Source organism: Nelumbo lutea, chromosome 1 (genome assembly GCF_056320005.1).
Source record: "Nelumbo lutea isolate HS-2025 chromosome 1, American lotus-T2T, whole genome shotgun sequence".
NCBI classification, from domain to species: Eukaryota; Viridiplantae; Streptophyta; class Magnoliopsida; order Proteales; family Nelumbonaceae; genus Nelumbo; species Nelumbo lutea.
In genome coordinates, this window is record NC_142684.1 from 186,798,733 (window position 1) to 186,824,375 (window position 25,643).

The 25,643-nt window shown below is 39.5% G+C and overlaps 1 protein-coding gene and 1 long non-coding RNA gene across 5 annotated transcripts; both read right to left on the bottom strand.

Annotated features, from left to right (window-relative positions):
* Nucleotides 1-3: 3 nt before the first annotated feature.
* LOC148879860 (uncharacterized) lies at nt 4-7,350 on the bottom strand. Of its 4 annotated transcripts, none has more exons than XM_088961577.1 (5): nt 7,011-7,350; nt 5,277-5,384; nt 4,860-5,180; nt 1,989-4,759; nt 4-1,898 (listed from the first exon to the last, which is right to left on the bottom strand). In XM_088961577.1, the coding sequence occupies exons 2-5, from the start codon at nt 5,277-5,279 to the stop codon at nt 458-460; spliced, it is 4,536 nt and encodes a 1,511-aa protein (XP_088817703.1). In that variant the 5' UTR covers nt 5,280-5,384; nt 7,011-7,350; the 3' UTR covers nt 4-457. The 4 variants fall into 4 exon arrangements, with proteins under 4 accessions (XP_088817703.1, XP_088817704.1, XP_088817701.1 ...); XM_088961578.1 differs by having other exon boundaries at nt 5,541-7,350; XM_088961575.1 differs by having other exon boundaries at nt 4,860-5,384.
* A 16,546-nt stretch (nt 7,351-23,896) lies between these two features.
* Nucleotides 23,897-24,886, bottom strand: LOC148879861 (uncharacterized). The gene is made up of 2 exons (XR_016105804.1): nt 24,458-24,886; nt 23,897-24,174 (listed from the first exon to the last, which is right to left on the bottom strand). It is a non-coding gene; the product is annotated as an uncharacterized LOC148879861 (long non-coding RNA).
* Nucleotides 24,887-25,643: the final 757 nt, after the last annotated feature.

Consider the following 25,643-nt stretch of genomic DNA (forward strand, 5'->3'; position numbering starts at 1 on the left):
AAATTGATAGCTAAGCCAGGTTCTTTTTTTAATCAGTTAAGAAAGGTACAGTTTCATGGGCCCATAATCACCTTTGCCACACAAACAAAAAAGAAAAGAAAAGAAAAGAAACTAAGAACATAATTTGGATACAAGATTGACAAAGCATAAATTAAATTTTTGACTGATTGATAATATTTCCAAGGCCTGATAAAGAGAGGTTACATCACTCAACTTAGGCCACAAGGAAAAAAATATATAAAGAGTAAGAAATAAAGTATGGGCTATCAAGAGCCTTTGACAAAATTCTTCAAAAGAAATCATAATAGTCAATGTGGTTCCATAAGCACTGCAACATCAAAAACTGCAGGATTGAGATGCCTTCCTGCTGACAGGACAAAAAAAGGTTCACCAGGTTCAACATCTCCATATTGACCTGCAAAAGCACCCAAAGGAAAAAGGCACTGTATACAAAAAATCAAGAAGGTATTCGTCTTCTAGGTGCTACATCCTCGTCAAACTCCCGTATACGAAATGACTTGGCATTTGCAGCATACTTCCAGTCTCGATCATATCTGAAATGACTTTTTTCTTCTCGAGATCTCCTAGGTGCATCCCCAAGCCTGGCATCAATACTCCTGCCATAGTGCTTAGGACTCCCTCTACCATTGAACTCAGTTGCATCCTTACTGTGCAGATTATGCCCAGAAAAACCATCTTCTGCATCATAATGGAACCGCTTCACAGAGCCATCTGTATCGTAACGTCTTACAGGATGTAACATCCCAAATCTATCCACATTTTTCCTTCTATCATCTTCATTTTCCTCATACCTAGGTCCTCTTCCAGCTCCAACCATTTCAGGAAACCTTCCTGAATGCATTGGTCTATAGAACTCATCTGGTTTCAATCTTCCTGTAGATCCCACTGAATCAAACCTATGACTCCGTGGAAAAATCCTTCCAGGTGATCTCCTTTCTGATATTGGGGCCCGCTGCTTGTAGCCATGGTCCCTAAAATGATCCACTGTGTCTTTCCTACCATCAATCCATCTGGAGGAGTGTTGTGGAGACCCACGACTTCTGCATGTCGCCATAAAACCTATTTCATGTTGTGTTGAGAATCCAGGCCGCCGATGAGGGGACCTCCCTCTATCCATTCTAGCATCAGACCTGAAATTTGGAGATCTACTGCGTTCTCTTAAACCTGATCCACAGACAACCCCACCACCATTTCTTCCCCTGGGAGATGATGACCAAACATGAGGAGAGCGAGTCCTAGATCTTGATGGAGATTTTGTGTGGGACCGGGAGAGATGATTGCTTTCTCTTCTTTGAACAGGAGAGTAGCTTCGTTCCCTTCGGACTATCGAGTGTTGCATATGCATAGAAGAATCATCAGGCCCAGACCCATGATATTTATCCCTCACACCTGTACCCACCACTCTTGGACCATATCTTCCAGACCTGCCCCTTCCAACAGTAAGGTTACTATCGGGGCTCATGTCTCCTACTGGACCAAGTCGCATATGCATACAAAAAGCATCTTCCCTGTCAGATGGTGATCCTCGTCTTATAAAAGATCGATGCACACCTTGTGAAGAAGCAATACCAGAATGTCTGCACACCCGAACATTGGGTCCCAAACCACCTGCTTTCACAACCGTACCATCTGGAGCAACAACAAAGCCACTGCTCTCCACCTTTGCAGCTGCTGCTGCTGCAGCATTCTTTGGCCCAGAGTGTGCAAAACTGGGAGAACGATGCCGAACGTGTGCCCAATGAGCGGAAGAATCAACCCAGCGATCACCTCCTCGCCCTCTTCCATGCACATGAAACAAACCACCACCCCTTCCAGTCAATTTAGCAGGACTTGGATCCCTTTCAACTCTGGGATTTGAATGATCAAGATTGTTGGATCTGAAAACAAAGTAGTTGAGAGCAACCTATTAACTAACTGATCAAAGACAAAACCACAAAGAAGCATATGGAAAGAAACAGATAATATACCTGTTTTCTTGTATACATATTCTATCCTTTCTAGGTAACCGATCAGAAGATGTAAGCCCCTCAATACGTGATGGACACTCTCTCCTGGATTCTCCAGCATCAAGTCCATTAACACGAGAACTGGTAGGAATCTTTTTAGAGCAGCCATCTATGTTTTCCATTATCATATTTGCAGAACCTTCATGATCTTCAGGTAACTGATCCCATCCAGACAATTTCATCCTTGAACTCAATGATTGCATTGGTTCCTTCATAGCACCTTTTCTGGAACAACGATCATTATCCGTCATAACCTTGTCAGCACTGGCACCTAAGTCTTTATCAACCTCAGCATTCATCTCAAACTTACAATTATCATCTTGTTCAGATTGTCCTCTTAAGTGTTTTTTCGCAATCACTGCACCTTTCTTACCAGTTCCTGCTTCCAGAATATCTGTCTTTGATGAACCTCTCATGCCAGGAAGACTACTGGGTTCTTGCATAGTCTTCTCCTTTACTTGTTCTCCATTACAATCAACAGAATCATCAGCAGTGTTTTGGCATTCTGCTCCCTGTTCAGCTTCTACAGAGATCGAGGCAGGATAATCAGCCCATGAGTCAAAGCCATATGCATCTCTGTTATCTGATCCATAGTCGACATGCTCTGTTTCACCTTCTTCACCAGCATCTTCATCCCATGCATGTAAAACAGACTCCCTGACTTCCCCATCCTCATACTGAGAATCATAACCTGCCTGAACCTCGATCTCATTTCCCGTCCCAACTATTTGATCAGGATCATCATGAGATACATCTGAGTAATAATCGATGTCATCAAAATGATCTTCTTCTAAAGAAATCTTGCCAGAATTATTTACAGGATCATCATCATAGCTTTTGCAGGCCTCATGAGAAGTTAAAACATTTGATGTGTCCTCCAACACAATAGACTGTCCTGATGATTTGGGTATAAGCTTTTCAGACTCAATATTGTCAGGAGAACTACCTTTTTTAGTATCATAAACAAAATCTTCCCCATCCTGAACCTTTGTATCAGCAGAAACTTCCGGTATACTTCTTCCATCAGGTGGACTACAACTAGAGAACTCCTCACCATTATATGAAGATAAGGAGGTGTCCGCTTTACTTGTATTGTCATCAAGTTGCTTAACATCTGTTTTCATCTTCTTTAAGGCATTTCCATTATCATGCAGATCAGGACTTTTGACAGCACCCACACAATCTTCAGTTGGACTATCATCAATCTCACAGTTAGCCTTCTCTGTGGTCACTGCATCAGAGAGAAAAACATCATGCTTCTCAAGCTGAGAAGTCCTCAAGTAAAGGGATTCACGTTTTTGCACATCAGCAGCCAATTCATCTCCTGTCTGCTCACCAGAAGATGCCTTGGATGTTGTATCTTTTTCTTTCGGCATTAGTGCAGGTGTATTATGATCAGCTTCCAATTCATCTCCTGTCTGCTCACCAGAAGATGCCTTGGATGTTGTATCTTTTTCTTTCGGCATTAGTGCAGGTGTATTATGATCAGCTTCAGGACGGACAGAAATATTGATGCAACCATCCATCCTACAGGCATTTGGGGAAGAAAATTCCAGAACTTTAGCAGATGGAAAAGCAACAGATTCAGAAATGAAGCCAATACTTTCCTGAAAATGCGAGGGTTTTGCTTCTTCACCCAGGTCCACTAAGCTCTCTTGTTGAGTATTATGCATCTCAGATAGCATGACCATTTCCTCAGAGCATGTCGTTTTAAAACATCCATCCTGCTTAAGATCCTCAGTAGTTGTTTCAACAGGCCCAGTGGGCAAGTTTTTAGAGTCCGTCAACCTATAGATGTTGTCACCTGCAACACCAGCAACCACCCTGCCATTCATAGGTTGAACCATCTTTTCAATGTCATTTGTGATACTTCCAGGCTCCCTCTGCACATCACAACTTTCCAAGTTTTCCATCTTTTCACAGTCTCTAACATCCTTGAAGACACTATCAACAACACTTTCCTCAGAACCCACAATGTGGTCACCAGAAGGTTTCTCCCATACATCCATCACAGTATTCAAGTCCCAATGTGACCTATCATCACGTGAAGAAGACCCAACCTTTCTCTGTGCTCCATCAATATTGTTGCTTGGAAGGCCCTGAGAAATAGGTGAAGAATCAGATGTAGAAGAGTCCCCCATTTTCAGTCCACATATGCTCTCCTTATTATAGGAATTGGCTGTCTGTAATGAGGCCGTAATTTCTTGTGAGGCAGTTCCTTTATTTGAAGTTTCACAATAGTTGGTGGAATGGTCCTTTTGCAATTCCTTTGGCAGGCATAATGCAGAATTCAGCACGATTTGAGAAGGCCTTTCCCATGCAGAAGTTTCTTCAAGCATCGAAGAAGAATCCTCTTCAGCATTAGTAGAGCTTCCTCTTATATTGTTATTACAGGCAGCAGCTGCAAGTATTGAAATACCTGAGAAATCTTCACTGTCACCAAGCATTTCATTAATTTCTTCTGGGGTCTTCCCATTAATAATAACTTCACCATCAACAACTTGACCCAAATCAGCTGTGCCAACTTCCATAACCTGCTTTCCCACTTCTGAACTACAAGAAGACTCCCGTCCCGGAGCATTTTCACTCTTTACAAGTTGCTCAGGTTCATCAGGGCATGGAGAAGGTGGCTGAGGGGGTGGTGATGGAGATCGGAACAAAAATCTCCTTTTCTTAATCGGTACATGCTCCACTTTGTCACTGAAGCGGCGCCCAAGAATGGTTACTCCAAGCTGCCAAATAGAAAAGAGAATGTGAAAAGACCATGAAAATGCATGCCGTGCTTACGCTGCTAAAGCATTAAAGCATAAAATTTGTAAAATGTAAAATAACCTTCTCAGATTCAGAAATTGGCATGTCCTCAACCCTTATGTTCTTATCAATTGATTCTGTGCTTCCCTTCGAGCTTCTAAGAATAGGTTTCCTAGCCCGCCTAGATGCACTCCTGTTACCTTTTGAAACAGTCTTCCAAGTCAAGTCAGGATCGACCACACTTTTAAGCTCCAGCCTTGCTGTGCTTAGCATGCTACCAGATTCTGACTTCCTCCCATCAACTAATTGTTTGCCACCACAGAAATTGCAGGATGCTGCTCCAGTTCTCCTATTTAGCTCAAGAGAAGAGGTTTGACCCCCAGTGCAAGAACAAAAGCAAATCTGCGAGTTAACAAGCATGTAATCCATTTAGACGAGGATTATGCATATATGCACATGTAGCCAGCAAAAGAAGGCCAAGTACCCCTCGAAACCAACCATTAATTCAGACTTCCCATTGTCCTTGCGCTGTTTGGGAAAAAACAAAGAACCAGACCACTTCCTAATACCTATAGCAGGATTCAAAGCAGCCAAAGACCATGTTTCCTGCATAAAGTATGAGGTTTAGATCATTAGAAGCACCAGACAAAACACAAGAAATACAACATAGAAGTACAATTATTTAATCCAGTAAACAGCTTCATTAACTAGCCCCGAAACTAATAAAAAGGCTGCCACTACATGCCTCCAGAGATCATTTACCTGGAGGCAAATCGTGTTTATCAGCCTTGAAGGCCTGCATGCAACTCCCTTGTTCACACCGTGATTTGGTTACATTGCCAAAAGCTAAAAGTTAGATTTAGGGCTTCTTCAAAGCCAACTAAAGAGAACAACAAATATCATAATATATCACTTCAACAGCTGAGATTAACACCCAAAATTGAAACTTGACAAAGGATCACCCATCGAACATCATTTCCACCATATGACTACTAACAAAAGGAGGCAGCAAAGTTTATTTTATGGGTAGTTCAAAACAAGTCAAATAATCTCTCCCAAGCAGCAACATCCAAGACAATAAATAGGCCAATCCTTGTACAGAAGAACCTTTCTCTTCATCTAAACAAAAAGCTTGCACCCAAATCATTTTATGAACCTCTTCAATGGTTAAAGATCAACAAAGTAGCAACTTCAAGAAAGTCGATTATACTCTGTTTTCGGTTACTAGCATTGCATGATAAAAACATTAGTTTTTTTTTTTTTTTTTTTTTTGCCCAGACCTCAATAACCTGCACCTACGGTCAAAGCCCTAAAAGTCCTCAAGATCTCTGAAGACATAGATGAAGCAACGGTAAGCGTCCCCCTTCTGCAGATAAACAGAGTATAATAATTAGGAAACCTATGTTTAGCACAAACTAGGGAATGGAGTCAGCACAGATCCAGTTGGACGAACAGCAGATGATAGATCCTGTTGGCCTAATACTATTTTAGGATATGGTAATCAGCGCCCTTGAGTATTTACTACGTGGTATTCACATAAGCAGGCCAAGAAGAAGCACGACTAACACCTCCTTCGCCAAGCAGATAAGGAATCCTTATGCGTTCATTGTATAATAGAGAAGGCTCGCCTACTCTAGAAAGGTATGCTCGAAGCAAAAGCAAAATAAACGCCACTGCCACACGGAACCCAGATCCATGAGGAAGATCCAGGACGAAGGCGTTTCTTCGCACATGAGGAAGATCCCAGATCCATGAGGAAGATCCCAGAGATTGCAGGCGAAGCAAAAGAGACATAATCCAGGCCAACATAGAGAATGGCGAGTGCCAACAACAAAAACTATGTTGCTCCATTTCAAGTTGCAGCTTCCTTCGCCGAAATCTAAATTTCCTACAGGCCAAACCGATCTAGGGCAAAACCCTAACCGCGAAAGCTTCTATCAAAAAAAGCACCGCATCTATAAGTCGGTTCTTCGAAACCCTATTATTAGTCCCTTGTCCGCTCTGTTTTGGCTTCAACATGTTTCAACTGCTTGGAGCTGATAATATACTCTTCTGAACTTGGAAAAACCTGTAAGATCCTGTGAACGATCGAAGCCTTCGCTCTTCAAGCAAGCAGAACTAGTAATCCAAGGTGCAATCGGCAATCAACAGGGAACAGATCCCCTCCTTTTTTTCTCAATCGACGAAATACAACCAAAAAAACATGTAAAGCAAGAGCTAGGGTTTGAATACCTGAAATCGATCTTCTGGATCGTATGAAAAACGCGGAGGCGAACGAAACCTATGGCGATGAAACCTGCAATTTACTTCTTCTGCCGAGAGAAGTAGAGAAAAAAGGGAAAAGAAAATCCCAAAAGAAACTAGTCGAGAATCTTCAAATCCTGAAAGCGGCGCGGCTACTGATATAAGAAACAACGCTGTTACTGGACTTAGATTCGATCATTCATGGATGGATTGTTCGCTGAGGTTTCCTTCCACACATTCCTTTTTGAATACGCCAAATCCTTTCCCCCTTTCCTCCAATCTTGAATATCTTTTCTTCCCCGGCTGTATCTGTGTATGTTTTGAGTGCTTCCATCCTTTACCACATATTTATGGTTTTCCTCGTGACTAAACTATCCTCATATATCTCTTGATATACCCAAAAACACCCCTTACCTCCCCCAGCGAGTAGCGACTAGCGATCTCATTCTCGAATCGGCTCCAGTCATCTCTGCAAGTCAACACCCGCTATAATGACGAGTTACTTTGTAGTGGAGTCCCTTACAAGTTACAAACCTCCGTACGTGAGATGAAGGCACGTGGCGTAACAGAATTAAAATCAGTTGCATCGAGATAAGGCACCGAACGTTTTTAAATTATAAATAAAATTTTAGATAAGAATCCATTCTCGTCTCGGATCCCGAACGTTTTTGGATAAGAAAAATAAAACTATTTAAAATAAATAAAATTTTAAATTATAAATAATGTTTTAAATATATTTTAATATAAATAATATAATAGTATATTTAATATAAATAACTTTTAATATATATATAATTGGTGTTTGGGTGAAATAGGGGACACTGGATTTGCTTTTCACACTTGGCGCCTCATATACATCTTATCATACATTAGGAACATCTCCCACACTTATTTGTTATTATTCACGGAAATGTTCCCAATGCACGGTGGATGTGCATATGAGGCAACCATTTGTGAGGGGCAGATCCTGTCACAAGGCAGAGACCTCAATCCCCATCCCCAACTTTGAGCCTGATTAGAGATTTCTATTAATCGTCATCCCCATCTCTGCCTTGCCAAAATAATCTCCATCTCTGATCCCATCGGGTTGGAAAAGTCGAGTATGTCGGGATGGAAAAAATTACCATCCCTAGAGAAAGCACAATGAGAGATAACATTTTGAGTGGAAGAGAAAAAATAAGAAAAGTAATGAAAATTGGAAGCAAGTGATGATAACTGGTCATGCATTGTAGGGGAAACAGTTTTCTCGACGGGTACCCAAGGATGGGATGGGGTGGGGATGAGAATAATGATTAATAGGATCCTCCTCCATATATATATATATTCAAAAGATAGTATTAATTAAAAAATTTTGGGGATTTGGATTTCTGTAGGAAACTCATGTCCACCACGGATTGAGGATGGACGACAACTTTTATGATGGGGATCGCGGGTAGGGTCAGGGAATGACTCCCCCCCCAAAAAAATTATCATATGGTAATCCACCAACAAATGTTGGCTAGTTTGTTAGGTCTCTAACTCTTTGTAGTAAGACTTGAGATCAAATCATGTTGCTATAAGGATTAGGTCTGATACACAATGCAATACAATATGGAAATTGGATTTGGTCCCTACAAGACTGTTTTCATAATATTATAGCAGTTGTGCATTGACAATATCTACCCATGTATAAAAGCATACAATAACAGAGATGTTTCCAATGCATGACTAAAAAAAAGTACTCCGGATTTTCTACCCAATCTCTACCCACCATGAATTGGAGCCACACATCTCTATTAGGAACTGAGAGATGTGTGACTCCGATTTATTGCAGGTAGAGAGTGGGTAGGAAAAGTTAGTAGGAAATCTAGGCTCAAAAAAAAGGTTGTGAGGACTAAATCCAAGTTCTACGGTTAGAGACTCACATGTGAGAAAAGGCTGGTACATGCAATTTGAAATGAAATCTAAATAGAAAATAAGAAAGCAAAACATTGATGGTCTGTGATGCCCAAGATATGGCATATTAATGTTATATTTTGGTTTGATAGGAGATAAGAATAAAGATTTTTAAAAATTTTCCGTCAAGTTTTTTGTTTATCAATTGAGAGGGAAAAAACGTTTCTTTCTCTTGTTTTCTAATAAACCGAACACCGCCTTGGTATAATTACATGAAATTCGAATAAGACAATAATATGCATTGTAGCCAACCTTTTGATATAAAAGCAACAAATATGATAAATCATACAAATCATTATTGTTTTAAGGGCAATTTTCTTAAACTATCCATAAGGTTTAGGAAATTGACTTCCTATTGTTTGGAAATTGATTTAAAGTATCCCTAAGTTTTATAAAATTTCACTAAATCTTCCCTTGCCATTAGCATTTCATCACAATCCATTTACATGTGACACCCACATGACATATAATTTTTTTAAAACCCAATATTACCCTTACCAAGAGGGATGAGATCCAAACCTAATCTAACATTGTTCAAACAATAGGGATAAGAGATATTTGCTAGGGCTGCCAATCAACTGGTTCTGGATTGAATCTAATCCCATCCAAACCTTATCAAGTTCGATTTGGATAGTCCATTATAATTATTGGATTAAGTCAATCCAAAATAAATTGGTCCATAATCTTATTGGTTTAAATTGGACCTAAACCAAATTTTCAATAATCGATCATGAGGCCAAACCCTTGTCCAATTTGAAACTGATCAAAATTGAAGCTGGCATAAAATCACTTTTGTAAAAGTACTTTCATAAAAGTACTTTTACAAAAGTAGATTTATAAAAGCACTTTTACGAAAGCACTATAATAAAAGCACTTTTATAAAGTACTTTTATACAAAAACACTTTATGAAATAACTTTTACAAAAGAACTTTTATAGAAGTACTTTTATGAAAACACTTTTATGGAAGCACTTTTATAAAAGTAATTTTATGGAAATACTTTTATGAAAGCACTTTTAGAAAAGCACTTTTGTGAAAGTACATTTATAAAGTACTTTTATGAAACCACTTTTGTAAAGACACTTCTATGAATGTACTTTTATAAAAGTACTTTTACGAAGTACTTTTATAAAAATAATTTTATGAAAGCACTTTTATAAAAACCGCTTTTACAAAAGTGCTTTTTTTAATGCCGAAAGGGTATATTTTTGTAATTTTCAGATTTGCTTTATTTTAATCTTTTTGTAATTTTTTATATGCTCTGTTTTATATATAACTTTTGATATTTCATTTGATTTGGATTGGATCCAATACAGTCTATTTACATTTTAATGGTTTTTATTGAATTTGGTTTGTATTGGATTTATACTAGAGTCCAGTCAATTTGTAAAACTGGATCGGGTTAGACCAAATCTAGTTCAATTGATGCCTCTAGTATTCGCTACAAGGCTACACATGAAACCTTCTCCCTCTCTCCCTACGATAACAGCCATCGAAGGAAGACCACTAAAAGGCGACGAGGTGGGCGATGACAAAGAACAATTCTTCACCCAGCAAATGATCTCCCGTTTGTCACTGGTATCAATAGCATATAACCTATTGTCACCGAAAGTAGCGGAGACTGGGCCCATTGAACTATATCTACGTCCCCTGGTGGCCATTGACAGCAGTAGTAGAAGAAGCACCAATGATGGAGATGAATGGAGACCACATGGCATCATGTTGCAAAGATCCATGTCCTATAGGGATCTTGCTAGATATTAGTAACTTTGTTGGTGATCAACTGATAGATGCTACTTGTAGAGAGAGTGGAGGTGGTTGTGCTCTGCTTCACTCCCGCTTAGAATAGAGATAAAGGGAATAGATAGAGAGACCACAAGCTAAAATGCTAGAACCCTAAGATCTGAACCTATTTGCACAAAGATTGGTGGAATAATGGGCTCCTCATCTTCGAGCCAACATATCCCCGGATCTCCCCATCTTAGAGCCAACAATTAACTCTGGTACTCAAGGGCCGGTGCTCCTGGTATTGAGTTGTAGAGGGGTTTCTTATTCGTCATTTCGTCTCTCCGCAACCCCTATTTATCTTGTGTCACCACTAAACCACTACCTTATGCCCACTGTTGCAACAAATCGTTGCTAAACACAAATCCAATATGGAAAAATCCCTCCTATTTGCATTTTCATTCAAAGTTGACCAAAATGTGAATGGAGTTGTTACTTTCTGTCATTAAATATTTGATTCAATCAAAGAGGAGCATGGAGTTGCAGAGGTTTTAGAATTCAGTCAATATGTTATTGAATCCATAGCGAAAGATTGAAAATGGTTGTTGTTGTTGCTCAAAATCTGTCTCTTTTGTGAACACTTTGGAGAACAACGAACTCAAGAGAATTGTCAGTTGCTGTAGCTAAATCCAACATTCTCGAATCTCTGCTTGCTCTCCTTTTGAGGTTGCGACGAGAATGTTGCTCTTGAGTTCTCTTCTCCCTGTTCACAACACGATTGTAACATGGCTCATTTCAAAGCTTATGAGCAAAGCTAGTAAATCCACAACGATAGATTTGCTAATTACCTCGGTTCCATCTAGTAATGGATGGTGTCAATGTTGTGCTTCTATACCAAAGAAGATAACTAGGAGGTCCATTTCCTTATTTTAACCATCAAAAGTTTATGTCACAATATTTGAATATTAATTTTAGGGAAAACTCCTGGTCAGTACCTTGTACTTTGACTCGAGTGACAATTTGGTCTCCAAATTTTAAAATGCGACAATCTAGTACTTGAACTTTCAAAATGTGACAATCAATACCCAAATTTTTAAAATGTGACAATCCAGTACCTATTATTAACATGTCCGTTAATTTATTATTGTCATTTGAAAAGTCAAAAATGCCTTTCAAATGTCATTTAATTCTCTTTAACCATCCAAATGTTGACAAACAATTGAACAGTCCCAAAACGTAGCCTCTTCTATTCAAAAAAGTTGGTGACTGTTTTTGGAGAATCTAAAATTTGAGATTGTTCATTTTATTGTCAATGTTTGGATAGTTGATAAAGAGAAATAGATGGCATTCTTAGGGCATTTTTTACTTTTCGAATGTCACTTACTTACTGATTAACGACATGTACTGAATTGTCACATTTTAAAAGTTTGGATACTAGATTGTCACATTTCAAAAATTCGAGTACTGAATTATCGCATTTTAAAGTTCGGGAACCAAATTATCACTCAAGCCAAAATACAGGTTACTGATAAGGAATTTTCCCTTAATTTCTAATACCCAAACCAAAAGTCTACTAATTTCTTGACATTGGAAGAATTGGATAATCTAATTTATTTATAATATTTTGTTCCCATGTTAGCTCAATTCCAATATGATCTTTTAAATCTAATACATTAGTTGCCAAAAAAAAATCAGAGAGGAGCATAACATCGAATTATCTACTCCATTTACAAGTAAGGATCAATCATCTCCTCATTAAAATTATTTGCTCCATTTTGTTTTATTGTATATTTTTGTTATTTGATAGAATCGTTATAGATAGAGTCTGGTTCCTTTGGTGGAAATCCTTTAGGTTTCTCTTCTGTTTTCTCCATCGATTAGGAAGCCCCTGGACTCGAAGGAAAGGAGGAGCTTCCGAAGAAGGACAATGTGGGTGTGACTAGAATGATGCCAGTGAGGGAGACGAAGGGGTATTGAGTTGTAGAGGGGTTTGACACGATGACCAACTGAAAAACAATGGTATTGAGTTGCAGATGATATTGAGTTGAGAGGGGTTTGGCTGAATGATCATAAAAAAAAAAAGCAAAATTTTTTATTTCCAATAGCTTTTGGTCTTTAATCTTTAGGTATTACAAAAAAACTAAAGGCTATAGATGGCGAATGAAGGTCAATTCTGGGTTCCTTGCTTCTAGCTCTAATAACCCATTTTCTGATATGGGTTCTTTGCAGACGACGAATGAAGCTTTAGTGTTTCAGTTGAAACCTATTTCAATAGTGATGGAGGACGGTTTGGCCCAACCCCATGGACCAAGAACACGTGTGCATGACCTGGCTTGGCGAACAGTCCAGCCTGGCAGCATGATCTTGACCCAATGGGAAGGAAGCGCCAAGTCCACAATTGGAAACTCACCGAGGGGTAACACCTCGGTGAGACCGACTTCTGCCTAGCTTGGAGAGCCCGGGCTCCCCCAAAGGAACCCCAAGCTTTCCCCCGCCTGAGAGGGAGCACTTCGGTGCTTCGAGGCAGGGACCGATCTGCCCCAAAGCAACTCGGTATGTGGTAGCTCGGCAAGCTGTATGAAGGAGGGCAGTAGGATCTCCTGCCCAACCACCGTACCCGACAAATCTGGTGACAACAGCTATGTCCCCCGTCAGGCAGCGTCGTGCCTGTCACCCTTAGAGGGTGTCTTACACCTGACAGGCATGTACCATGTGGTGACGGCTCCGCGCGTGCCACCTCAGCCCTTCCAGTAACGGTTGTGGCAGGTCGACAGTGGCAGTTATACCCGCCCTATCAGAGGCTAAGGGGCCAAGGGGCAACCAATTTCTGCTATAAGGAGTTTAGCATCAAGGAGAACAGGTATGATCTTGGTGATCTTCATCTTCTATATGCACGCTATCTTCTTCTTAGCCTTCATTTTTCTCCTTGCTTCTCCAGCCGATTACTAACTTAATCATCGGAGTGTTCCCGCCGGGTAACTCCCTTCGGGATTCTTCTTCTTTTCAGGTACCTTCCAGGAGCCACGCGAGTGCCAACTAGGAGTGACCGGATTGCGCTACATCAATTGGTGTCGTCTGTGGGATACGCTTCGAAAAGCCTTTCTCTAAACTTTCACAACTCTTTATTCCTTGAAAACTCAACACTCATGGCTTCCTCAAGCAACATCAAACGAAGCATGGAGATGGATAACTCCAGGAATAGCCCCAACTTCTTACTATCTGCATTGGACAGTTCACCATCCCCCTCTCAGTGGACGGAATCCCTAGTTTGAACATGCCTCTTACAGGGGCACCCGTCGTTGCTCCACTCCCTACCATAGTCGGAACAACCTTCGTCAAACCCTTAGTTGTACCCCCAGCGGCCAACCTGAACCAACTGGAGGACTTGATGTAGTGCATGTGGGCCATGCAGGCTCAAATGCAACAGTTTCAACAGTTCCAGATCTATCAGCAGCAGGTGCTACACCAGGTCTCCCAGTACCAATATCAACAGCAATTTCTTCAACTGCCCCAACATCAGCTTCAGCAGCCGCAACTCCCTCCTCGGCACCCAGCTTCGCAGTGAGCCAGGTCTCGCTGTCAGGAGGAGCACCTTTCTCGCCAAGGAGAGGCCCCCCATAACCCTCCTAGGAGCCAGGCCTCCTCCCGCAGCGGACAAGGAAGATCAGCCACTCCGGCCTCACCGCAGGCAGTCAGGTCGGGAGGACCCCAACCCATCAGGTCCACGTCTCCTCAGCCCTCGAAGCCCGATACCCCGTTCCTAGCGAATCAGTTTGAGATCCTGGCAGCAAGCCCCAAATAGGATCCCTCTATCCGCAGCCATCACCAGCGACCTGAGCTACTTCCTGTGCACACCATTCCTGACAACACGAGGGTGAGCAGCACCAACGCCGAGCCTGCCAAGAAGCAGAGACGCCGCTGCCGAGCTTGCCGATCTGCCACCCACGACCTGCCCGAGCTCGGAGGCAAAGAAGAGGTAAGCTCGGGCGAAGTACGACGGGTCCTTCGACCCAAATGATCACGTGGATGCTTTCCAATCACAGATGCACCTGGCGGGAGCCAGTGCATCGTGCATGTGTGTGGCCTTCTCCACCACTTTTAGAGGAGCAGCCCATACATGGTACCGGAACCTGGCACCTGGATCGATAAGAAGTTGGGCGCAGTTCACGCAAACCTTCACGTCCCACTTTTCACTAGCAAGCGGTGCCCGCGAACTGAATAAAGTTTCCTAAACATAGGAAGATTTGTATAGGAAAAGTGAACCAATTAGGAAATTAATTTGTATAGGAAGATTTGCTGGCCATTTCTGCAGCTAATGAAATTAAGATAGGAAAAGTGAACCAATTAGGATATAGTTTACTAAAGTAGGTCTATTGTGGTCAGAATATGAAACATACTCTGAACCATAAGAAAGGCCTTTTGAAGTTCATAAATCAATAACAGGTAGCATCTCCAAAAAAATTCACGCAATCATGAAAGAGAGTTATAGGTTACTTTGACATTATTGCCATGATCTTAATGAAGTTATAAAATGTTTGATCGTAGTAAAGTTTACATGGTTTGTTAAGTAAGCGCATTGTGGAATGAAGATAGGAAATAGTGTGGCTTAGGTAGCTTTTGTTTTTCATTAACTTTTCAGTTCACAGTTGGCAAGAAGTTGATAGACATGATTTTAGCTGTATTAATTTAAAAAAAAATCCTTAGATGGAAGAATTAAGGTTTTATGTTCATGAAAATGTGATTTATATGCCATTAGACTACTATATAGACTACCATATATATAGTAGTCTATCCAGTTCTTACCATATATATATAGTAGTCTACTATATAGACTACCATAATAATTATCTGATGCAAATCCAAAGAGAAGTTATTTCTAAATGAGAATCCAAATCATGGATCATAGATTATCCCTCCTAAGATTCAAAATATAGTACTGATTTGTAGGTGCCAAATGCCAACCCACATAAAGTTGCACTGCTACAGTGGTTAAATTTGCAATGTTAAAAGCTTATATTCACAAACTTTTCAATCTTATGGTTAAGTTATTGCTCCTAGCCCAACAAACTTGAGTCAATTCTCAACCAAAATGAGTCTGTTCTGCAAGTTCCTTTTGTACTCATCTAGTTGTGGAATCACATTTCTATGAAAGAATCTTCTTTTTTCACAATGGCATAGTATGGAAATGAAACAAACTTGCTTTGTTTCTAATTCTTTGAGGTTGATGATATAATCATACCACTGACAAGTATGGTTGTTGATAGGAATAAAAAGTAGCATATTTTTATCCCCAATTATTCATTCTTTTATATTAAATTAGCACTTAATTGGACTCATTGCTTTTATATTTCGATTCAGGGCAAGCAAGAAGGCAATTGGAGGAAAACAAGGCTAATCAGATGATTTTGCACAGTTTCAGCACCATTAAGTAATCGGGGCATAACTCTCAGCTCCAGACTCCTATTTGGATGATTCAAGATGCACTGGAAAGATAAGGGAAAAATCCACAACTCTCATGTTTTGGGTTTTGATAGATTCGATATGAATTGAGGTCAAAATCGGGCCTGAAGTCGGAATAAATTCACAGTAAAGCCCAGCTCACAACTGAAGCCCAATTCGTAGGAAAGCCTTGTAGTGGCCCAATTATTAAAGAGCCAAACTCAAATTCAAGAATAAAGAGTCCCACTATATTCAAATTTCAAATGTAATTATAGAAGGATAAGATGATTGAGATTAGATTACCAGATAAGAGAGATTATTAGATAAGAGATAGGATATGATTAGATCAAAACTGATTAGGACTTTCTATTTTTGAGGATTAATCTCCTAAGAGGAGTTAGAGAGAGTCCCTCCTCCTAAAGTTATATAAGGGCGGGGGGGGATCAGCTTTAGGCATCACTCAATCACTGAAGCACTCCATCAATTCAGATCAGTCCATCTATTTGGGAAGCAGAGCAAGAGGGAGTCGACAACCATGAGCGGCTAAGCTTTTCTTTTATAATTCAAGGGGGATTTCTGATTCAATTATGTCATCATGAGGTTCTGTGTTTAATTTAAATTCTTGTTTTTAATTCAAGTATTTGTTGATTCTTGTGCATGTTCTTATGGATGTTAATGTTAATTAGTCTGACAAATTAATTAACGTTGATCTTCCTACTAATATCTATGGTTCGGTGATCCGTAATTGTCACGAATAGTGGTACAAGTAGCAATTAGGTTATTATCCTACATGGGTCAATTGTTCGTGATAGCCTTTGACCAATGTATGGGTATATTTTAATCAAAGAGGAATCAATGGAACAAGATTCGATAATTGTAGTTATCTCAATTATTGTTGTTTTGGTTTAACTGTTTTCACAAAGGTTATTGTTATCATTAATTGATATAGAACGCTATCGTACCCAGTCGGTTAATGTTAAGTGTTGATCGAATGTTGGGTTTGGTCAACTAATTCATAAAAACACGAGGTTTATTATGGCCATCCTAATAAATCCTAAGGTTAAATATTTGAATTGCAAGATTGCTAAAGTTTACCTAGGATCGATGACCAATTGACTCAATCTGAATCCTTGGATTAGAATTCGGTAAGACTAAATTTTCCTTGATTGTTATTTGCTATTTTGCTTTATTTCAATTATTCAAATTTCCCACTCTTTAAATTGCACATTCGACTGAGAAATTAATTACTGGCTCTTTGTGGGATTTGACTTGGTACCACTGTTACTACTATTTTGTTGTAAGGTGGGACTAGAACTAATTTTGAAGGCTTCGACAACCCGTCAAAATTTTGGCACCATTACCGAGGAGTTCCTTTAATTTCTTAGCTTTACCTTCTGTTTGTGTTAATCTCCTTTGTTTTATGACTCGTGCTTCTCACCAAGGTGAACTAGAATATAACCTTGAAATTGAGAAGACCACCCATCGATTGAGAAAAGAGGTGAAACAAAGGAAGGACCGTTCACCTCCAAGGGTGAATTCTGATATTGATTTGACAACTTGTGAACAACCCATTTTCAAAGAGGAAGAAAGGATGACTGATAGAGAAAGAATACTAAGAGAGTTAGCTGTGCCAATCATGAATCAACAGCCTTTATGCATAATCTATCCCACTCTCGAGGTAGCCTTTGAACTTAAATTGGGTTTGATTCAATTGCTTCCGTTTTTTCATGGATTTCCAGGTGATGACCCTCATAAGCATCTTAAAGAGTTCCATGTCATCTGTTTGAGCATGAAACCACGGCGTATGATTGAGGATCAGATAAAACTTATTGCTTTTCTTTTTACTTTATGAGATAAAGCAAAGGACTGGTTATACATTCTTTCTCCTGGTTCAATACGTACATGGGATGGGATGAATATGATGTTTTTAGATAAATATTTTCCTACATCACGAGCTGCAAATATTAGTAAAGAGATTTGTAGGGTTCAACAGTTTAGTGGTGAGACACTATACAAGTACTGGGAAAGGTTTAAACAACTATGTGCTAGCTGCCCACACCACCAAATACCTGAACAACTATTAATCCAATACTTCTATGAAGGACTCCAACCTATGGATAGAAGTATGGTAGATGCAGCTAGTGGAGGAGCCTTGGTCAATAAAACACCCGAAGCGGCTAGGGAATTGATTTCCAACATGACAAAAAATTATCAACAATTTAGAGCAAGAACAGATGGTGCTATCAGACGTGTTAATGAGGTAAGCCATTCTAATTTCAAAAGTCAAATATTTGATCTAACTGCTTTGGTTCGTCAAATGGCTGTAAGGCAATTACAAACGGCAAGGGTTTGTGGTATATGCTCGATTCATGGGCATCCTACAGATATGTGTCCATCATTACAAGAAGGTTCGATGCAGCAAGTTAGTGCCGTAGGAGGATTTTCGGGCCAACCTCAACGCAAGTATGATCCCTATTCTAACTATTACAATCCTGGGTGGAGGGATCATCCCAATCTGAGCTATGAAAATCAAGGAGGGCCATAGAGATTCTAGCCCCAAGCTTTCAACAAACAGTACCCAATTCCAGCACCTACCCAAGCTCAAATTCAACCCTCAAGTTCAGGTATGTCTTTAGATGAGATCGTTAAGGCTCTTGCGACTAACACTCAGCAATTCCAACAGGAAACAAGGGCCAACATCTAGAACTTAGGGAACCAAATCAATCAACTTGCTGCTTCTATTAGCAAGTTGGAGGCACAGAACTCTGGAAAGCTACCATCACAGACGGTAGTCAATCCTAAGGAGAATGCGAGTGTAGTGGTGTTGAGAAGTGGGAAGGAATTACAGTCACAACCTACTTCACCAAGGAAAGAGGATAAAGAGCAGAAAGAAGAGGAGGAACAAGTATCACATGAGGTAAAACCCGACCCCCTCTACCTAAGATGTCTAATGCCATTGTGCCACCATTTCCTAGTAGGCTGAAAAAATCTAAGAAAGAAGATTACGAGCAAGAAATCTTGGAGACCTTTAGGAAGGTGGAAATAAATATTCCCTTGTTAGATGCCATCAAACAAATCCCCAAATATGCAAAATTTCTGAAGGAGTTGTGCACTAACAAAAGGAAGCTGAGAGGAGATGAGAAGGTAGAGGTTGGGGAGAACGTGTCAGCAGTCATCAAGAGGACCCTATCGGAAAAGCGTGTTGATCCAGGTATGTTTACTTTACCTTGCGTGATTGGCAATAAAAGAATTGAACATGCCATGCTAGATTTAGGTGCATCCATCAATGTCATGCCATATTCAATTTATTGTGCTTTGAATTTAGGTACATTAAAAGAAACTGAGGTTGTTATTTAGTTAGTTGATCATTTTAACACTTACCCTGAAGGGATTGTTGAGGATGTTTTGGTGTAGGTTAATGACCTTATATTTCCAGCCGACTTTTACATATTGAAAATGGAGGAAGACACTATCACAAGTTCAGCCCCACTTCTATTAGGCAGGCCATTTATGAAAATGGCCAAAACCAAAATAGATGTGGATGAGGGTACCCTTTCCGTCGAGTTTGTTAAATTTAATATTTTTGAATAAATGAAGTACCCCAATGAATGTCATTCGATTTGTTCAATTGACATTGTTGACTCAATTGTGCAGGAAATTTTTGGGGAAGAGGATATGAATGTGGAACTCGAATTAAGTGCACAATTGGATATGGAGGAAGAATTAGATACATCCTGTGAAGCTTCGAAATTGATAGTAGAACAAAAGGTAACAAATTCTAATAATCCATCATTGTTTTCTCATAAGAAATTGTTGCCTTCTATTTTGCAGGCTCCGAAGTTAGAGCTGAAGACTTTGCCAAATCACCTTAAGTATGCCTACTTGGGTGACAAAGAAACTGTTAGACAGTTTTGTATGCCCTTAGCTTCAATCAAGATGATGTACTTTATGAGTTCATTGTAAATGATTCATGTTCCCTTGGTATGTTTCTGTGTAATACCCTTAAACTGGACACTTAATGAGATTCATGTTAGTTTAGAATGATTACAGCCAGTGGGTCGGTTTGGGGAGACCTATCTTGACAAGGCTAACACTGTGCTGCCACCAAGTTGGTTGGGGTGGCCTGTCTCAGTTGCTAGGGTGAAACCCTAGGCACATACAGTGTAGGATTAATTGAATCTATGAACTGGACTAGATTTCTAGTATTGCCCTGGACCTTGGAGATTGATGGGCAAAACTGAAAAGTTACACCCGATCCCTAGACTCGATTATGATACTGCACTAGGTGTCGGATTGGGTTGTCTTTGATATACCAATCATTGAGATCCTTAGCGGGGGTCAAAATCTGGGTATGTTGGGACAGTTTGAGAATAAGTGGGTGATCATAGTGACATGATCAATCCTTTTGTCGGACCAAGGTAATGATCGGGGATGCACTCTCACTGATGGAAACCAAGACTGCCAGCAACCGATTTCAATCGTTGAGATTTGTTTTGCAAAATATATTTTATATGAGATATGAAAGTATATATATTATGGTTTCGAAATGATTTGCAAAAGGTTTTAATTCCCGGGATCCATATAAGCAGAGAGTGCAACATTGTTCCTTGCAGTCGAGAGAGAGGTCCTCTCTTGTCGGGCAGTGTATGATCATTATGGGCTGAGAGGTTAAGTGTAAGACCATTGAGGATAATACATGATGGGCTAATCTTGCATCTACCCACAGTCCCTAGGTGTTACAAAGTGGCTTGGCCCAGGGACCACTTAGGGTAAGTGTTGGGCCCATAACAGTGTATTCGGCTAGGCCTTGTAACAAAAGCTGGGCTGAACCCATGTGGCTGATGTGTAGATCAATGTTTGGGTCCCACGCCATACAAGGAAGCCCAACTGGGCATCAGTTTGGAAGACTAAGTGAATACATAACCTTAAATGAGCCTTAAGCCCATTTCGAACTGGGCTGGTTTGACTAGTCAATTAAAAATAGACGAATTTTGATATGGATCAGCTGATAGGATTGGGCCCAAACTTTATCCACTTAGAGAATCCAAGATTTAAATAAGATTTAGATCTGAAAGCCTCCTAATTAGATTAGGAGATGGCTGATATGATTTGTAGATAAGATAAATGTTATCCCTTATCACTTAAAGAGACTTCTAATCCAAATATGATTTGGATTAGTAACTTTTAATGGGATTAGGAGTTGATCCCTTTTAAGTCTATAAAAGGAGGAGGGGGTAGCAGCCTTTTGACATGCAACCAACATACTCTTGTCTTCAGAGCTGAAATCACAAGAAGAAAGAATTCTACACCCTGCGAATACTCTCTTGCCACCTCCTTCCTGCAGCTGCCGCTTCTAGCGGTTCGGTCTCCTATTCTCTACATGAGTAATCAAGATTTGATCTTGATACCAATATTTTGGGGAAAAGATTGATTGGAGCTGTATTCACAAGCTATCATGTTGATTCTTGCGAAGGGTCAAGTTCTTTTGGAAGAACATTATTGATTTTGCTCCATCGTGCACTACGCCATCTTTAGTGGGAGCAAATTTTGGATCATTCCTTGGATGTGAACACCTCCATTGGGAGATACTGTTTCTCTATATCAGGTATAATCCCTTCATACTCCTTTTGGTTCAGATATGGTTCAGTTTATAGTTTAAGAATGATCTTTGAAAATATGATTTTCTAAATAGGGAATGCGATTCCCAATTGAAGGGAGAGAAAATTTTTTGAAATTCGCCCCCTTATTCCGCAATCGTTGACCCGGGCGATCGAACTGCTAAGCCATTTGACCTAGGCATCGATTTGCGTGTTATCATTTTTATTTTCATTGATTTAAATAAAATAGCGAAAAACAAAATGACCCCCATATCCCCAATTCCATCTCTTACGTTTAGGGTTAGAATGACCCCATTTTTGTCTATGACAACCAGCGTTGGTGATTCACAATGACCAGCAACGGCAGTGAGCTTCATCTATGACAACCAGCGTTGATTTTGTAGCAGATCTTGCAGTAACAGTTGTGGGTTGCGACAGTAACAGGTTCGACGACTAACTTACAACAGCGGTCGGCGATTTTGCAACCTTTCCTGTAGTGACGGTGATAGTATATTTCCTACCCACTATTCTCTCATGCGTGCGAGGGTAAGTTTAGTTGTTCTATCTGCAACCTTACTTGTAGCTTGGCAAACTAATGAACGGTGGTTCCCAATTGACTTTCAGGAACTTACTTTTAAGAAGAATCCCTCATCATAGTTCCTGTATAGGATAAAGTTGACTAAAAAAACCTCACAAACCACTCACCCAACCCAACCGCAATTTTTCAAAGTATCAATGAAACCTCCATCTCACCAATCATGACTGAATTGAGTTTCAGGCTCGAAATTGGAAGTTCCTAAAACTAGAGAACCACCAAACTTTTTGGGAACCACCAATTTCGAGCCTGACACTCAATTGGGATTAGGAAAGATGGTTTAGATATTTCACCTGAAACATAATGTGAAAATATGAATATTGAAATTGAAAATAAAAAATAAGAAATTAATAGTTTATTAATTGAAATGTATAGTTTATATGAATGTGAAATAACAGGGTATAAGAAATTTACAACTTGTACAAATGCATCTTTTACTTCTACAACTATGGGTATTAGTATGGGATCTGTAAGATCAAGGTCAAAATCAAGGGTTTGTTTCCTCTTTGGGTAATGCCTTTCACCATCCTAATACATTTTTTTCTTAATGAATTTTATCTTATTCTTCAAAAAAAAAATCTTAATGGCCCTTTGACAGATATGGGGCCAAATATGCCAACCTGATAAGCATAATCTAACTTGGTAAAAGTTTACCAAGATGGAATTAAAATGACCATTTTTAATATAAAGGCATGCAAAAGCCATTGCAAATAATTAATATCTTTTAATAATAAAAGAATATATTGGTTTGTTTTATTAGATTGTGATACAAGTTGTTTGGAGAAAAGATTATAAGATTTTGCCATTTAGTTTTATGGATATTAGTATGGGATCTGTGATACTAAAGTTGGCTCTTGGTTTTCTTTCCTATTTGGGTGATGCCTTATCACCTTCCTAATGTATTTTCTTCTTAATGCATTTTATCTTATTCTTAAAAAAAAAAAAAATCTTAATGGGCCCTTGGTAGATATGGAGCCAAATGTACCAGCCTGGTAAGCATCATTTAACTTAGTAAAAATTTACCAACATAGCATTAAAATGACACTAGCTTTTATAAAGACCCGCAAAAGCCATTGCAAATAAGCAATATCATTTGATAATAAAATAATATTTTGGCTTGTTTTATTAGACTGCAATAGAAGTTGTTTGGACTAAATATTATAAGATTTTGCCATTCGGTTCTAGGGTATTAATATGGGACCTGTGGGATCATTATTGGGCTCTTGGATTTATTTCCTCTTTGGGTGATGCCTTATCACCTTCCTAATATATTGCTTTTCTAATGAATTTTATTTTATTCTTAAAAAAATAAAACAAACTACATCTATGTCATTAAATAAAGATACTACAACTAAAAACATCCAAATCTTTATATGGCTAATGGTGCTAAATCCCTTAATGAGATTGGTACAAGTAATTAAGATACACAGAAAAAAAATGTTCTTTGGGTTCTGGTCCAACCGATAGTTTTACTGGTCCAACCGATATTCTCTCCAATTTCATCGATACTGGAGGCATTCGTAACCACAACTATTAACAAATATGATATTTTTTTTCTTAAGAACATATCAAGATAACAAATTTGACTTTGACTAATTTCTTCTCAAAAATTTATTATGAGGAGGAAATCAACATTGGCGTTCCTCCTGAAGTATTTAACTAAGCAACTAGAATTGGAAAGGGCGAAATGACAAGCAGAAAATAATAATGATAAATTGTAGAATCAAATAAAAACACAAAAATGAGAAAAATATTTAACATCATTCTTAGGCCAGAAAATTATACCATCGTATATATAAAGTTCTAGCGAAGAAATATGGATGCCCTCTAAATTTGCACAGGTGCACATAGGAACATCAACCTAATCAAAATCAACATCAAATCAATAAATTCCTCTGACAATTTCTATTGTCTCACGGAAATAGCAAGAACAGCCTGTCGGAATCCGACAAATTTTGAAACTGAGAAAAAAAGAAATTTCAGGATATTAATAGAAAATGACCACAATGCTCCTATGTGTGACCTCAATCCCACTACTATCAAAAGAATCAGATAAGTTTACAGGGGGCATTCTAATCATTCAAGTTAGAAAACAGAAAAGATCCGGGAGATTCAAACCGAGACTTAGGCGATGAGATCCGTACCGTCTGGTTCGTCAGATGAAGTGATGGGGAGGCTCCGGCGGTTCTTGGAGAAGAGATCCAAATTTTCATCCGTATCTCTCGAGATGGCAACGTTGCTCCGACCTCTCCGGAGTTGCAATCCCGCCGGAACAATCCTCCCTCCGGCCAAAGAATCCCTCGAGATCCGATTCATACTGATGAATCTGAAAGAGAGACCATGGACAAAGCGAGAAGTATAGCTTCTTTTTTTTTATGGCTTTGTTCTTTTATGTGAAGATATTCTTGGAGAGAGAGAGGGAGGGACATAGGGAGAGAGTCGTGGATCTGTACAGTACTGGGTGCAGTTATAAGTAAAGCTTGGTGATAATAAAGATGAGAAATACAAGTGAGAGAGGAGGGAGAGCAGCGAAGTTCAGTCGGAGGTCAAGAGAGCTGAGAGTGAGAGACAACAAAAGAGAGAGAAGAGGGAGGGCGGGAGAGAACAATGACCGTGGGCCCTACAAGGGTCATTTTAGTCTTTATAATTATTGCCACCTCAAAGTAAAAGCATAGGTAACAGTATGATGCTTATTTGGCGTGGGAATCTATCCTATAATTTCAAAAGTTGAATTTGAGTGTTATTATAAATTCTGAATGGACTGGCATATGGGGTCGGGGTTCAGGTTTCTGTAGTGGGCCTGTCGGTGCTTTTCCATCTATTCAAAGCGACTCAATTAAAGCAGCTCCATCAAATCTCTCCCAAATGGGCCCTTTGCCCATACATTGACTCATCAGCCAACCGGAGGGGAGACCATATGCATTATACAACATAAATTAAGAGGTAATTAAAAAAGTTAAAAGATTAAAAGCACCATGAAGCTTCTTTCTTGGAATAGTGAAGGTGGGTGAGGTTCCTTGGCAAATGGACAACTAAATAACCTCCTCCGCATGCACCCAGCCAACCGGAGAGGAGACCATATGCACCATTCGACAACTAAATAAGCTCTAAGTTCTTTGTACAAATGATCGGTTCAACTTCTTTTCTATGGCTTGGGGAAACAACACCAGGGAAATTTCCGAGAGAGTGTAAAGACATTCTTTGGATGGCATTACTTTACTTCAATGTGGACCCAGAACTGAAGCAAATCTCCAGGAGGAAAGTACTCTCAAATATCAACTAAACAACTGCCTCTTTCTTGAAGAAATATATTGGAAGCAGCAAGCGAAG